This window comes from Lissotriton helveticus, chromosome 9 (assembly GCF_964261635.1).
Source record: "Lissotriton helveticus chromosome 9, aLisHel1.1, whole genome shotgun sequence".
NCBI classification, from domain to species: Eukaryota; Metazoa; Chordata; class Amphibia; order Caudata; family Salamandridae; genus Lissotriton; species Lissotriton helveticus.
In genome coordinates this window covers 1,064,423,874-1,064,440,620 of record NC_136070.1, presented here as the reverse complement: position 1 = coordinate 1,064,440,620, position 16,747 = coordinate 1,064,423,874, and the positions used below count along the sequence as shown (strand labels likewise).

At 42.7% G+C, this 16,747-nt stretch overlaps 1 protein-coding gene across 2 annotated transcripts in view; it reads right to left on the bottom strand.

The window, feature by feature from the left end:
- Window positions 1-16,747, bottom strand: part of TSEN2 (tRNA splicing endonuclease subunit 2) — an 83,478-nt gene that overhangs the window by 23,613 nt on the left and 43,118 nt on the right. For both annotated transcript variants that reach the window (XM_078661418.1, XM_078661419.1), the window contains 2 exons: window positions 15,716-15,790; window positions 9,880-9,930 (listed from right to left, as the gene is read on the bottom strand). In XM_078661418.1, the coding sequence (XP_078517544.1) occupies window positions 9,880-9,930; window positions 15,716-15,790 (126 nt within the window). The remainder of the gene's footprint in view (window positions 1-9,879; window positions 9,931-15,715; window positions 15,791-16,747) is intronic.

Here is a 16,747-nt window from a genome sequence, read left to right as displayed (position 1 = left end):
TACAAGAGTCCCTCTTTTTTCAGGAATGCATTTCGCAAGCACAATATTTAGAATAACAGATGCAAACCGCTATGTTTGAGCCGATTATGATTCAGTGAGAAAATATGGTTTAAGCTTTTATGAGTTTCTGTGCCTTATGGAAATAGTCGTATCCCTCAAAAGCAGAGGGGAGGCATTGAATAATGCACCTATATACAGGAAGGGGATACTAAAGCTACATACACTCAACTTCCCACAGCTAGACTGACTTAGAGGGATAAATATATCTCACTAAAACAGTGGTGTCTCTGACCTCATACCCACACCAGAAGACCTCCAGACATGAAAACACACCACACCATTACGCATAAAGGCACATCTACAAATTTACACATATACAATATTAAATGTACCCACGCCACTTCTGACCTCACACAATCAGTAAACAGACTCTATTCTGAAGATTCTCAAACCGGACAGCCCTGCAAACCCCTCTAATGGCTGTACATTAATCTGGTTTCATACCATACTTGACATTTCTAACTGCAATATTTGAATATTTGGGCTAAGTGTATTTCCGGGAGCCTCGACGTTGTCTTTGCAAGCAGGATGAGTAAAAGGAAAACACTGGCATGTTAGTGGATATCTGTGCAATGCCTCATAATCAGCGCGGTGCTAGGGATTTAAAAATAGGAAGTTTTAATGTATGGAACACACCCGGTTTAGAAAGGGCTTTTCCCGCTAAGCTCCCAGTGTGAACCCATGCCTCAGCACTAAGCCTGATAGAATAAGCGCCGTTGTATGCTCATGTTAAATATTAATATATATTAAAACTATTTATTTTAAATGTAGAACACAAGAAATGCTACAGCACTATTGTATTAATTTTAATTAAAATTAAAAAATAAATTGCCACCCAAAGTAAAAAAAAACATCATGAAATAAGAAAACGAGTTACTTACCTATAACTACGGTTATCCAGTATTGGTATCTTTCATAGATTCACATGCCTGAATCATTCCCCGTCGTCGAGGCGGGAGTCCCACGGTAAATAAAATATATATAATAGCAGTGCCTAACATTTCTTGTAGTAGGCTGGAAAAACCTAAAGGCCTAACTAGGCCTCAAAACTTAGCAGCCTATCTACATCATTATGTAAAAAGACCTGAAATAGTAGCCTCAGCCAATCAGCTGTCCTCACCCTCTAGAACCTTCCCAGCTCAGGCAGTTCTCCTCAGATTTTCCCAGCACAAGTGAGAAGTAGTATCCATAGACAGAACTGCCCTACCGGGGAGGAGAGTGGGTGCATGTGAATCTATGAAAGATACCAATACTGGATAACCGTAGTTACAGGTAAGTAACTCGTTTTCTTATCCAGTATTAGGGTATCTTTCATAGATTCACATGCCTGAATCAGAATAGCAAGCAGTAACATCATGCCTGTCGATAGAGGAAGGTGGGAGACAAATAAAACATAAATCTATCCCCACTCAACCAGGAAGGTAATAGAGCACAAAACTTGTTAACATAACATATGCATCAAAACCTTCAAATATAACAGATAGGACAGCATTATAAATATATACAGTTTAAAGCAGTATAAGTAAAAAAATATATAAGCTATCCAACCTTAGTGAAGATGCTGCAGCACTGCATCACCAACAGCTGTGTCATCTTGAACTGCCGACTGCAGACAGTAATGTTCGGTAAAAGTGTGGACACTTTTCCAAGTAGCAGCTCGGCAAATGTTCTCCAGCGTCACTCCAGCGAAAAGGGCCGTAGATGTCGACACTGTTCTTGTGGAATGAGCTTTGACCTTCCTTGATAAAGGTCTATTGGCCTTGTCATGACAGAAGGTAATTGTAGAAGACAACCACCTGGCAATAGTTGCTTTTGTGACAGCTTGACCGAAGGTGGGTCTTCCATAGGCAACAAACAGTTGTGTAGATTTACGGATGTCTTTTGTTTTTTGCAGATAGAACTTCAGACACCTTTTCACATCCAGAGAATGTAAAACCCTCTCTGCAGGAGTTTTTGGATCCGGGAAAAAGGTTCTGAGTTTGACCGGTTGATTAATGTGGAATTGAGTTGGCACTTTAGGAATGAATTTTGGATTGGTCCTAAGCGTAACAAATTCCTTAGAGAATTGCAGAAAAGGGTGAGTAATAGTGAACGCCTGTATTTCTCTAACTCTGCGAGCAGAAGTAAGAGCCAACAAGATTGCAACTTTCCAAGTCAGAAACTTCAGTTCTGCTTTATGGATTGGTTCAAAAGGCCTTTTTAGAAGTTGGGAAAGAACCACATTAAGATCCCACTCCGGAGGAGGAGGACGAACTGGAGGGAAAACTCGGAATAGCCCTTTAAGGAATTGTTTGATCAAGGAGGATGAACATAAGGATGGTTTGTTGGAATTCTTCCGGAATCTGGATATTGCTGCCAGATGTACTTTAATAGAAGAAAAGGCTAGACCAGATTTAGCCAAAGAAAGCAGGTATGGAAGGATGGCTTCAGGAGGAGCCTGAAGTGGATGAATCTCATTATCTCCACACCATGAACAGAACCTCTTCCACTTGAAACGATATGTTTTGATGGTACTTTGCGCACGTGCTTGCGACAATATCTCCCTGCAGTCCGAGGAGATGTTTAGGTCTTTGAACTCAAGGAAGTCAGGAGCCAAGCGTGCAAGTGCAGCGATTGAGGATCCGGATGATGGATTTGACCTCCCTCTCTTGTCAGCATCGACACTGTCGGTTTGAGCCGAAACGGAGGCTGTTGAGACAGTAGGAGAAGCTCCTGAAACCAATATTGCCTTGGCCAACGTGGAGCAATGAGGATGAGAGTGCAGTGTTCCCTCTTCATCTTTTGCAGCACTCTCGGAATGAGCGGAATCGGAGGATAAGCGTACGCAAACATTCCGGTCCATCTCATGAGGAGGGCGTTTCCTCTTGACCCCCTTCCTGGGAACCTGCTGGCATAAAACAGGCACTTGCTGTTTTGCTGCGTGGCAAACAAATCCAGCGTCGGTTTCCCCCAAAGCCGAAAAAGTTTCTCTACTTGATGTTGTTCGAGCTCCCATTCGTGGCAGTCCACAAATGTTCTGCTGAGACTGTCTGCTAGAGAGTTGAGAACTCCTGGTACATGCTCTGCTTTGAGGGATATGCCGTGACTTAAGGCCCATTCCCACATCTCCTGAGCTTGCAGTGACAGGGCAAGAGATTTCGTTCCTCCCTGTTTGTTTATGTAGAACATGCTGGTGGTATTGTCCGTACGCACCAGCACGGACGAATTCACGATCCTTGGTAGAAAAGCTTGTAGGGAAAGAAAAATGGCCCTTAGTTCCAAGATGTTGATGTGCATCTGTTGGTACTGATGAGACCATTTTCCCTGGATCTGAAGGTCCTGAAGGTGACCTCCCCAACCTTCCATGGACGCATCCGTAGTCAGAGTGAACTCCGGAATCTCTTGGAGAAAGGTGAGGCCCGGCGACAAGTTGTGCGCCTTTGACCACCAGAGAAGAGCCTGTTTCATTTTGACAGTGACTTTGATGCGGTCGTCGAATGATCCCTTGACCTGCTTCCACTGACGAAGTAACTCTTCTTGCAACGGTCTCATTCTGAGTCTTGCCATAGGAATGAGGTTGATCGCAGATGAACACATCCCCAGAAGGGAAGCATATATCCGAACTGAAAGCGACTTTTTTGCGGATATCTGTTTTGCTAGTTTTACAAGCTTGTTTTGTCGCTCCTGTGTCAGGTATGCCTTGCACTGGCATGTGTCCAAGACTGCTCCCAGAAAAGTCAATCGTTGACGAGGTTGGAGTTGAGATTTCTGTGAATTGAGGGTCAGCCCTAGATTCGAGAATAGTGAAAGTGTCCTGCTGACCGCTTCTATTGTCGAGCTTCTGGTTGGACCTTTTAACAGCCAGTCGTCGAGGTATGGGAACACCTGGAGTCCCAGGGACCTCAACATTGCAGCCACTGGAGCCAGGCATTTTGTGAAGATTCTGGGGGCCGATTTGAGGCCGAACGGGAGGACCTTGAATTTGAAATGGACGCCGGCCACTTGAAACCTTAGGAATTTGCGGTGGTTCGGGTGAATAGGGATGTGAAAATATGCGTCTTGCATATCCAGGGAAGCCAGAAAGTCCCCTTTGTTGAGACAATTCAGAATGTCCTTCAATGTCACCATGCGGAAACTCTGTTTCTTTAGATATTTGTTGAGTTTGCGCAGGTCCAATATTGGATGCCACTCTTCCGAATTTTTCTCCACAAGGAAGAAGCGAGAATAAAAGCCCATCCCTTTCTGAGAAGGATGGACTTGTTCTATCGCATTCTTGCGTAGCATCTTTAAGGCTTCTTTGAAGAGTAAGCGCAGGCGAGGGGGAGGGGGACCCCTGGGCGGCGTTGTTGGAGGCTTCTGCAAAAACTCCAAAGTGTGTCCCTTGCTGACCAAATCCAGGACCCACTGATCTGAAGTTATCTTCCGCCACTGATGGTAAAAGGCGGAAATCTTGGCGCCCACGGGGAGGGAAAGGGGTATGGCCGACATCCGGCAAAGCTCATTGGCGCTTGTTAGAATCTCGCCCTTGATTGCCTGAGCGCCGTTTTCCTCCTTGCCGAGAGAAAGAACCAGAAGCAGGCTGCCTGTTAGAAGGTTGGTAGTAGGGCTTGTTGTAGGTAGATTGATACTGTCGATTTTGTTGGTTGGAATAATTGCCTCTGGATGAGTAGCCACGACCTCTTGCTCCTCTAAAGGACCCCCTCTTGTATTGCAGGGTTCCAAGAGATTTCGCTGTATCGGTATCAGTTTTAATAGCCAATAAAGCGTCATCAATGTGCTTCCCAAACAATGACTCACCATCGAATGACATGTCCAAGATCTTGGTTTGGACCTCAGGTCTAAAAGTGGTAGCCTTGAGCCAACCTTGACGTCTAAGCACAATTGCCCCAGCCAATTGTCTAAAGTTGGTATTAGAAATGTCTAGGGCGCAATCAATAATTTCTGAGGCCGCCCTTTCGCCTTCCTGCACAATTCTGCGCACCTCCATCTGTTGATCCTCCGGGATCAGCTCAAGATATTCCGTGATCTCAGACCACATTTGTCTATCATAACGAGCCAGGATAGCTAAAGAATTAGCCGCCTTAATGGATGCTGCTGCGTTTGCTGAAAACTTCTTTCCAATTGCATCAAGCCTTCTTCCCTCCTTGTCAGGTGGCGTTGAAATGGGAGCAGAAGGATTTTTGGACTTCTGCTGCGCAGCCTGAGAAATGACCGAATCTGGTCGAGGATGACCGATTAAACAAGCAGGAGTATCAGCTGTTGCTCGATACTTTTTGTCTATCCTCGGCAAAACTGCCGGAATGGAAGCTGGAGTTTTCATTATATTGAGACCTTCCTTCCATATATAATCGATAATAGGTATGGCTCTGACCACTCTCCGATATCCCTCTTTAAAGTCATGTAAAAAGCAGTCCGACTGCTCAACTGTGACAACTAATTCAAATCGATTAGCAGCTCTCTGCATAATATTGTGAAAACCCCCAATATCTTCAGGTGGAGAGTCTGAAGGACGGGGAGGAGGTGGAGAAGGTGTAGGGATGACATAATCCTCCCAAGGATCCACCAGAGTGTTATCCGGTAACTCTCCCTCTTCCCTACTTTCTTCACCATCAGTGGAAGAACTGTCTACAACTTGAGGAAGTGGAGCAGTATGTTGTTGTGGCGACAATGGAGCTGTTGGCGACGGAGGTCTTGGCACAGGAACTGGAACAGGTGACCCAGCGGGCACACCTTCATTGGGTGGAAATCTCTGGCGATAATCTGCCAACATAGCCTGCAAATCCTGTATTAAGGAAGTTGGCAAATGTGTCGTGTCCTCAGACAGGAAGTCTACTATGAGGTGACTGATATGGTGTTGAATAAACATCATGCACATAATGTTCCTGAACCTCTTCTTCATCATCCTCTTGAAATTTAATATTCAACTGAGAAGGGTGACAGGCAATCCAAAAGGCAATCCAAAAGGGACCATCATCCTCTTCCCCTTCATCCGACTCCCCTTGCATGTATGTCTCCAAAATGTGCGATGGCAAAAGTGGAGAAATATGTGAATAATCCTGTCTTTTATACGTTTTCATTTGAAAATGAGTGAATTGTATTTTTGCTGGTGGGGAACCGTGCATCCGATGAGCAGAAGTCCCAGTAAATGGATTCTCCGTCGACGGTGCTGTCAATGCTAAAGATCTTGCCGTCGACGAGGCCGTCAATGGTATCTTCGCCGACGAGTCCTTCGTCGCCGGGACCGTCGACAATGCCGTCGTCGACGAGCCCGTCGCCGACGGGTCCCTCGTCGTTGGGACCGTCGGTGGTATCTTCGTCGACGAGTCCCTTGTCGTTGGGATCTTCGTCGACTAGTCCCTCGTCGTCGGGACCGTCGATGGTATCTTCGTCGACGAGCCTTTCGTCGACGGGGCCGTCGATGGTATCTTCGTCGACGAGTCCCTCGTCGTCGGGGCCGTCGATGGTGTCTTCGTCGACGATGCCTTCGTCGACGGGTCCGACGTTGGTGTCTTCGTCGACGAGATCTTCGTCGACGAGACGGTCGATGACGTCTTCGTTGACAACGAGGCCGTCGACGGTGGCTTCGACGACGAGTCCTTTGGTGACAATGTCTTCGTCGACGACGATTTAGTCGACGGAGCCTTCGTTGAGAAGGATTTCGACGATGGTAACTTGGTTTTTGATAGCAAAGGTGGTACAGACATCAAAGGTGACGTGATAGCTGAAGTAGTAACCACAGAAGTAGAAGAGGAGGTAGAAGTCCAAGTAGTAGTAGGTACAGACACCAGAGAGATAGTCTTAGCCTGGGTTGTACTCACATGTGAAGAAGCCGATGCACTCTTAGAGGGTTCTGAAGCTTTCTGAGAGGTTTTCAACATTTTCTTTCTCTCAGGAGAAGCATTGTCCGTGGATCTAGCTCTCTTGCTAGAAGTAGAGGCTTTGTCCTCATCATCTGTGGATGAAGACTTCAGCCACAAAAGAACCCTTGCCTCCCTATTCCTGATGGTTTTCTGAGGGAAGGTACGGCAAATTCGACAGTCCTTCACCACATGTGAAGGGTGCAGGCAATAAATACAGTCCGAGTGCTTGTCATCCACATGGACTCTCTTCTTGAAGCAGGTGCCACAAGGTTTGAAAAGAGCCTTCTTTTCAGACATTTTAAGGTTTGAAGATCCAAAAACTGAGTAGGCACTCAGGGAGACTCCCTTACACACGAAGTGCGGTGAAAATCTGAGGAGAACTGCCTGAGCTGGGAAGGTTCTAGAGGGTGAGGACAGCTGATTGGCTGAGGCTACTATTTCAGGTCTTTTTACATAATGATGTAGATAGGCTGCTAAGTTTTGAGGCCTAGTTAGGCCTTTAGGTTTTTCCATATACAAGTGTGCTCTCGCTACTACAACAGAAAATCACATACAGTACAATGACTGAAAATATATAAGAAAACAGAAGCAGAATCTTTGGTATGTTCTTGAAACAGCAAGAAGATGATTTATTCTCTCCAGACTCAAGAGATGTAATGAAAAGCCGACACGTGTTTCGTCGTGTACAGTTGAGTCAACACGACTCTTCAGGGCTTGAGAAATAATATTTTCCTTGGCGCTTGGTGATAGGTCTGGGCTAATATCCGAGTATTGGACGTTACTTGCCGGAGAGAGACACGAGTCTAGATGTGACTGGAAAGAAACGGTCTGTCCCTTTATACTAGTCACGTGGACGGTACTGCTTGTTTGATATTAAGTATTCATGTAAGGCCAAAATCTTCGTGTTTGATCACTCTGACTCCTGGTGTGTCAGGAGATAAGCCGGGAGGGGATCCGTCTGTGACTGGACTAGGCTCGAGACGAGTGTGTCTCTCAACAGGGCGATGCGCTCTGTGGTGGAATCCCTCCTCCTGTAGTTCCCGGTTGCCGTCTCTCTGTACGGTCATCTTCTTGCTGTTTCAAGAACATACCAAAGATTCTGCTTCTGTTTTCTTATATATTTTCAGTCATTGTACTGTATGTGATTTTCTGTTGTAGTAGCGAGAGCACACTGTATATACCTTGTTTAGTCCCTTGACTTTTTAGACGGTTAAGGGTGTTTTTCCGCCTGCTCTGCACGCACTACATGTCTGATTGTCTATCAACACCCTGTAACGTATATCCTAGGCAGTGCGCCAGAATAATCTGATTTTCTAAAAACCCCACTGAAGTGTTTCTTTAGGTTTTTCCAGCCTACTACAAGAAATTTTAGGCACTGCTATTATATATATTTTATTTACCGTGGGACTCGACGACGGGGAATGATTCAGGCATGTGAATCTATGAAAGATACCCTAATACTGGATAATACGTATTCTACGTGATGCACAAAATTAAAAGTAGTTTAATTATACTTTTAAAAAAAAATATTACAATCATTTATAAATTCAAAAGGGTTAACATTTTATAATTAAATAATACATTTGTTTTGTTTAGATATTTTATTAACATTATATTCATTTATATTTGTAAGTTTTTTAAATTATTTAATTTCCCATTATTAGCTGTGGGGTTTGATTTTAATCCCCTTCCTCCATTATTTTCTATGGGAGGGTGTTGCAGTGTGGTGCTACACTGACTACGGCTCTTCACTGGAGTTATTTACAACTGTTTTGGGTCTCTTTTGGCTGCAGTAACTATAATAGGTGTAGTTTGTGAAAAGCCATGGTTTTACTCGTTTGTGCGTTGGCGCATGTCCCTCCCTAAACCGCTCCCTTACTTCTCTCTAAGCCCTTTCCCATTTAGTAGTTAATATGCCCCCTTTTTCCAGCCATTCCCCTGGAGCCTCCTATATTTTTTTTACAATGTAGTAAACTTACATGTAGGAGGATCTCCCCATAGAAAAGATGGGAAAGGTGGTGGTGGAGATTTACACTGGTAGGTTTGTGAATAGCATTTTGTAATACTTTAGTAATTCTATTGAAGTACTGCTACAATTATCACAAAATGCAGTTTGTGAATAAGCCCCAGTATGCTTAGGGGAAGGGAAGAACCCTAACTGGAGGGCGGAATGGAATTTTCTGAATGCTACAAGATTCCTCTCACCGGAGCATAGGTAAATAAACCTGCATCCTGTCTACCGTAAAGCTGTCATGAAGTGACAGTTTGTTTAGGCACTTGAAATCATTTTGAAACCTCAAATACATGAAGACTAGTTAAAGCAGGAGAAATTTGCAATTTCTTTTAATTCTTATGAACAAACAAGCAATTCGATTTTTAGGAATGAAAGAAGCCATTCTTGCTATAAACGAAAGAATTATGGAGCATTTCCTGAAAAAATAAATGAAACCGGTTTCCACAAATTATTATTAAAAGATTTGAAAAGCCAATGGTTTGTTACATCAAGAGATACGTTGCAGGGTTACAGAGATGAAAATTTATCATAAATGGCCTATCAATGGATTTCAAACTATGTAATTTGATAGCAAAAACATCTAGTTGTGTTGGTGACTGAATGGTCAACTTTAAAATGAGGCAACCTGGGATATCTGTGCAGCACAACTTTACTATTTGAGGCAAGTTGTAACCTTCATGTATTTGGGTTCAGAAAGAATGACCTAAGCAAGTGATAAGAGTTCAAAACAGGGTGCTTTTGTTAGGGCTATATTTACAAGAACTGGAGAGTTTCTACATTCTTTTACGTGGAGACACACTCTTAGCTGAACAACAGAAGGGTGAAAGGACCTAGCATGCTCCTACTTACAGAACAAAACGTTACTGAAACAAGAATGTACTCAGAAAATATGTTTGGTCCTGTCATAGCTACAATTTTCCATCGAAGCAATCTATTGAAAGTAAACCCAAATGAAAAACGTCTTACCTCATTATAAGTGATACTTAAACACCCCAAAGCGTAGACCAGGAAGAAGGCCTGAGGAGAAAACAACTTTGACTTAAACCTTTGTCTGATATAAAAAATACAAATATCATATTTTTTGCAAGAAATCATACAATGCTTCCAAGATGAGCTCCACATCATGTACAAGAACTAGTTCATGAGCTCTGAATTTCAACATCGGCTTTTTGAATGTAATCACTAATCACTGCAAACCAATAACATCCTGGTTCTTTGTTAATTGTGTCAATTACCTCCCAACACCCTACAATGTAAGTGCAGTACCTTTCTTGGAATCTGACTAATATGGTAACTGCCAGTCCCTGCATAGATGTCTGCACATAGTTACTAAATTGAAGAATGGACTGGTCAGGCGGGACACAAAGATACTCCCTTGGTGGGAGACATAGAAGGCTGGAGTGCCGGGTGAAGCACCCTCCCCTACCTGGGCACTCGCTAATAACTACACCACACACGGAGATTCGTTTTACATGTCTTTATTCATCAGTGTGTAACTGTGAACTCAAAATTCTAAATCTGCATTCGCTTCACTATGTTCTAACAATTATGTCACAGGTTTCACTACATCTCCGCCTTTGTTAAATAAAAAATGTAAAACATTTTTTTACAAAAATTATATATACAATTATATCTCTTCAATGAGGCTTTGTGGTGCTCTGATCACACGTTTTGGTCGTGCCGTTGGAAACTGGGGGCAGGTAGTAGGAGTGTCCATGATCTGCAGTGGTGATGTAGGAAAAACAGCAATCAAGAGATTTTCACCTCTCCGTTCAGACCCAGACATCAATGCCTGGCGAGCAGTGAGCCACATGCCAAAAGTGCGAGGAATCTTGCGTAATGGACTTCCCAGGATGTTGGGCAGTCACCATGTGTCCTTTGCTGGTCACAACATGAAAGGGCTCAGCATCAAAGGGAGCATCAGATTTCCACTTTTAATATTGACAAACAAGCGCTCATTCTCCTCTAGTGAAGGTAACATCTTTTGCATGCTGTCTCTGCTCTGCATAGGCCTTCATTTTCTTTTACAATCCAAGTCTTTTGTATGCGTATCTTCCTCAGTACGTGATCTACTGGTGGTCCATTGAGTTTACTTGGCCGTCAAGGCTCTCCCGAACATCAAGCTTGCAGGACTTTCACCTGAGCACGAAGAGTGGAATTCAAGCCAGTTTTAAGCTCTCCAATACAGCACGTTGAACAGCTTTCTTCAAAGTACACATGAAATGTTCGACAAGGCCTTTGGCATAGGGCCAAAGAGGTGTGCTCTTCGGATGCTTCATGTTGAGATGACTGAGAAAATCTTTGAATTCTTGACTGTTGAAAGGTGGCCCATTGTCAGATTTTAAAATCACAGGGACACATTATGTCGCGAAGATGTCATCTAATTTTTCAATTACTCTTTCTTTAGTGATAGATGAAAGATCTTCTATCAATGGAAAACAGGAGTATTCAGACAATGTGGCCTAATGGCTAGAGCAATCGACCTTAGAGCTGAGGAACTGGGTTCGAGCCTGGGCAGGGACGTTCAACATCCTGTGATTATGGGCAATTCACTTAATCTCCCCGTGCCTAACAAAAAAAATGAATGCGTCTGTCTGTAACGCAACTGGCGCTCATGTAAAGCTCTCTAATACCTTCGGGTCTAGTTCACTATACAAAACTAATACATATTTTTTATTTTACAACATTCACCATCAAGTGTAGTCCAGTGTCAAGAGGCCTGAAAAAGTCAACAGCAATTCTTTCCAATGCAAGCTCTTGTAACTCTGACATGTTAAGGGTGTGTTGAATGGTTTTTGATGAAAGGTAGTTACATAGATGAAAGGCAGTTACATAGATGACAGGCCTTCAATTCTCTTTCAACTTTCTAGTCAAGATGCGGAAACCAGACTCTGTCTCGGAGAGCTCGCTTTGTGGCAACAATTCCACGATGTCCTTTATGGGCCACTTCAAATATCGGTTGTCACAGACTATCCGGAATAACAATTCTCGAACCTCTCAGGATAATGCCTTTTTGAGTAAAGTGCAGTGCATCTTTGACATTTTTTAACTTCTGGTATTCACTGTCATTGGAAAGAGGTTGAGAGGGCCAGTTCCAATAATGCCTTTTAATTTCAACATGTCACTATCTTGACTCATGGCAGAGACCATTTCTTCTAATAAAATAGCACCTGGCATGCTTGATTTCACAATAAAATGTATGTAGGCATCAGCCGTCTTGGAAGGGGTACCAGGGCACTGCAAAGGCACTCTTGAAAAAATTTTCTCCCGGTAAGAGTAAGCATGCTACAGTCGTGAACGCATGTTTTTTCTTGAATGGCTGTCTTTTCCTGTACCGTTTCTTCTGCATACAGGTCGTGAATAACCACGCACTCTGTTAAAACGCTCCCTTCCTCTCAGACCTTCAGTACATGGGGTGAGTGTTTGTCACTAGTCCCCTTTCGGACAAGTATGCACGGCGTATTGTGCCACTCAATAGCGCCTACCTCACTCATCCCTGATTGGAGCTAGGCACGTAAGGAAGCGTCATTTGCCCGCACTCATCTATGTGTTGGTTTGCTTTGCTTTTCTTGTCTTTTTGTCATGGAGTGCTACGGATTAAGCCTCCTTTTTTAACACAATGACGATTGAGGTACCCACCTGATTATGGGACACGCATGAGAGCAAGATAAGCTGCTATAATCTGTTTTTTCAACTTTAAATAGCTCATTTTCAGCATCTCTGTTTACCCCCTAACACCCGAGACCCCACCCGAACTCGGGGTTGTATTTTGCTTGAGAACTAACTCCTGATAGCCCACGGGGGCACACTGTTACATCACTAGAAAGTCTATAATTGGGATCCCCATATGATATAACATTTTGCACTGTTACTTGAACAATGTGTGGGATCAATTTAAGAACTATTATCATGCGCCTCTGAGTCTTTCCGTCACGCTGCACTTAAAATTGTTTTTTGTTATTGCTTTCTCTTTCAGGTCGCACAATACAAGGTAAATCCGACCAAGTCTTTACTTGCAAAGCTGGTAACTATAACATTCCTTATACTCTAAGCAACAGCATTGCAGTAGTGTAAGACTACAAAAATGTCCTCAACTCACCGGTATCTGATAAATTGCCATAAGACCCGTTAGGGGCTAACGGAGGCAAGAAACATGTCGACCTTTCAAACCACACATGCCCTTTAGGACTAATGTATCCGGTTAGAGTCACACTGTTTTTAGTTAGGTTAGTGAGTCCCAGGAATACAAATTCAGGAAGTAGGGCCTCCCTAAACCTATTTTAAAGCACCACTCTGCACCCACTACACTACTCTTTCCACACACCCCCACGCACCAAACGGCTTCACCAAAAAGATCTCCGCTAAAGAGCCCCTTTGCGGGTGCCCGTCGGGCATTGCAGAGCAGGCCCGAGGAGGAGCAGGTCCATATGATGAAGCATGACATCCTTCGGTTGTGTGAGGTTACTTTTTCTCAGACCTGAACACACTCATTCGCACCCCAGAACTGCACACCAACTTGATATATTTACTCTTGAGAAATAGTCAACAGGGTTTTGATCTTTCCCTGGACAGCGCACAATTGTATAGTTGTAATTTTTTTACCTTAGACCCAAAAGTTCAATTCAAGGAGGCACCTTTCTTTTTTGATTGCCAAAGATTGTCAACAATGCTTGATTGGTCACAAGCGTGGTAGGCCTTCCATAAAAGAAAACGTGGAAAAGTTCACAAGCCCACACCACTGTTAAACTTTCTTTCTCAGGATGTGAACAAGCACGTCCAGTTTGGGACAATACGTCTTTGAGCATCTGGTTTTCCGCTGTGCAAGGATTGCGCTGAACTTGTTGCGGCTAGCATCAACAACCACCTCTGTATGAAGCTTTGGATCAAAGTATATAATTTCTTTAGCGTTCGATAGCCTGTTTCATTTTATTGAAGCTTTACTGGCATTCACTTGACCAATGAAACGAAAATAGCCTGTTTCATTTTATTGAAGCTTTACTGGCATTCACTTAACCAATGAAACAAAAATGTTTTTTTTCATCAAGTCTCTTAATGGAGCGTTTATGGTGGCAAAGTCTTGTATGTATCCAGAACTGTAACTGACCAGGCCACGGAATGCACTTAAAATGGAAACATCTTGCAAGGGGCTGGCAGTTGACAAAGGTGGCACCCTAGCTGGATCTGGTGCCATGCCCCTGTCAGAAAAGATATGGCCAAAGAATTTTACCTTTGTCGTAACAAACTCAGATTTATCAGCATTCAAAGTCAAACCTGCATCGGCTTGCCAACGATACACTTGTGTGGGAGCTTGCCAACAATACTCTTGTGTGGGAGCTTTGTCATGCTCCTTCTGGGTTGCTCCAAAACTCCAAATGAAATGCGTTACTTACCTGTAACTGCAGTTATCCAGTATTGGTGTCTTTCATAGATTCACATGCCTGAATCATTCCCCGTCTCGACGACGGGGAATGATTCAGGCATGTGAATCTATGAAAGACACCCATAATACTGGAAAAACCTTCATTATAATTGAAACCATACATGACAGGCTGTATGACACGTCAAATGACGTCTTGTAAAAGCTCTGCAGCAGATGACACACTGAAAAATAGTCTTTTGTATTGGAACAAACCAATATGTGTAGAAAAGGTTGTAATATACCTGCAATTCTCCTTGAGTTCCAACAGGTGATATCTCTAATTTAAATCAAGGCGAGAGAAGGCCTTAGCACCATGCAGTTGTTTTATGTCAGTAATGAGCGGACCTGGATGCCGTTCTCTTCCACTTGCCTTGTTTACTTGACGCATATCAACAGATGTGTACAGCTCCTTCACTGTATCTTTTGGGTACTACCACGATAGGAGAAACCCATGGTGAGGGACCAGTAGAACACTCAATGATATCATATTTGAGTAATGATTCTAGTTCTTATTCCACTGCTTCCTGTAGATGAAATGAAATCCGTCTTTGAGCAATAGGATGAACGTCCTCATTTGTGTGTTTATTGTACTTTCATAGATCTCCTAACCCATGAAACAATTAAGGGAACTGACTTGTTCATGTAATAGTTCACTGATATCAGTCCCATATCAGCAGCGGTGCTGAACAAAACATTGTTTTGTTTTTATTTTCCTGGTCTTTTGCATTACAAAGCAGTTTTGTTTTTTATTAAAGGAAAGGGATCTGTAGTAATGGGAATTATTAGTTCAATGGAGCTAGGCATGTAGAATTGTATGTCATGCAGAATGTAAAATTAGGTGGGTTCGTATGTTCAAGCTATACAAGTCAGTAAGTTGAATGTTGAAGGCAGATGATGCTGTGCTTTACTTGGGCTTGTACATGTTCACCATGCTGTATGAGGTTGTTTGTTCAATAAAGAAGGAATTTGCACAGCTAACCTGACTCCCCAAGATTACTACACTGATCAAACCATAAGTGACTATGAAATATGTGAAAATGTATCCCTCAGGAATCTGATCTGGAGACAAGATTTCTCTAGAGCAGGAAAGGCCACATTCCCTTTGGTTGTGCGCTAATATGGTTTATAAACGTGGAGTGGAAGGGGCCCATGCTTGACAGGGGGGACTACTGAATGCAAAGGCAGCTCCCTTGTAACTGATGTCATCAGCCTTTGTTGACCATGGCACGTCACCAAAAACATAATGGGTTTATGTAAGACATCCATGGTATCCACATGCATTTAACCTGTGTTTTGTTTGTTTTTGAACAGCAATACTGCTTATTCCCATTCATATTTGCAGAAGATTATTATTAAAAACAGACAGCAATTTTAAAAGCCTACCTCCTCCAAGCTGAGTTGCAAATATTCAAAAATTTGAAAAGGATTTCTTCGACACACCAGTTTTTCTTTTTTAACCTGCATAAAAATCAATCATACAAGTTAAAATTTACCATACTTACAAAGCAACCTTTAAGCCTAGACGTTGGTCTAGTGCTATTGTAACATTAGTGTTCTGTCTGTGTCTTGAGTCCACATTTCCAGAAGACACAAAAACATCAGAAAAGAGGGTGAAGTACCAAGCGCATACAAGGTCTGCACCTGTCAATGTCACAAAGAGAGATAGATGAACGAAATAATTGTGCAGTCCGTAGCAGAGATGAGATAGGAAAAAGGGGAGGATGCCAAGGAGTTAACAACAACAATAACAAAAAATCAGTAAAACAATTCGAAAAGTTGTATAATCAAGATCTCAACTCACAATAGTTATTGGTAAAGGATGCATTTAATCTCAAGTAACTATTTTTTTTAAAGATATCCAGTCAATATTTTTTTAATTCTGTACGATTTCTCAAGTTTGTCGACAAAAACATAATTAAACTCATTAATCTTGCATAACAATTACAACTAAGTCAGACGAATACTTATTGTGTACTAATATTTCATACATACTTTAAAAATATTATTTAGTGATTGCTACTGTGTCAGAAAAATGGGCTACCTTCATTTTAAGTGTTTCATACTTAAAGTGACTGAGGCATGGCACAGAAGCGATGGGCTGAATACCTAATAAAAACACTGTGGAAATTCTATTGACAAATAATGTTGGTAAACAAAATCTGAGAGAATCAACTTATTAAAAAAATATGTATTTTTTTCTATCTATAAATATTTATTCATTAGAGAGATCACTGTAACTATGGGTGGGTGGAATGTTCTGCTCGGCCCGTGGACTTGGCGGAATTTTGGCCACTCTGTGATTCTCTTTAATGGGGAGTTCAGGCCAAATTCCGCCAATCGCCACATGGCAGAATTTTTCACCTGCGAGGCACCAGAATATGTGAGCTGGAGTGACATTTGGCATCCCCAGTCGTG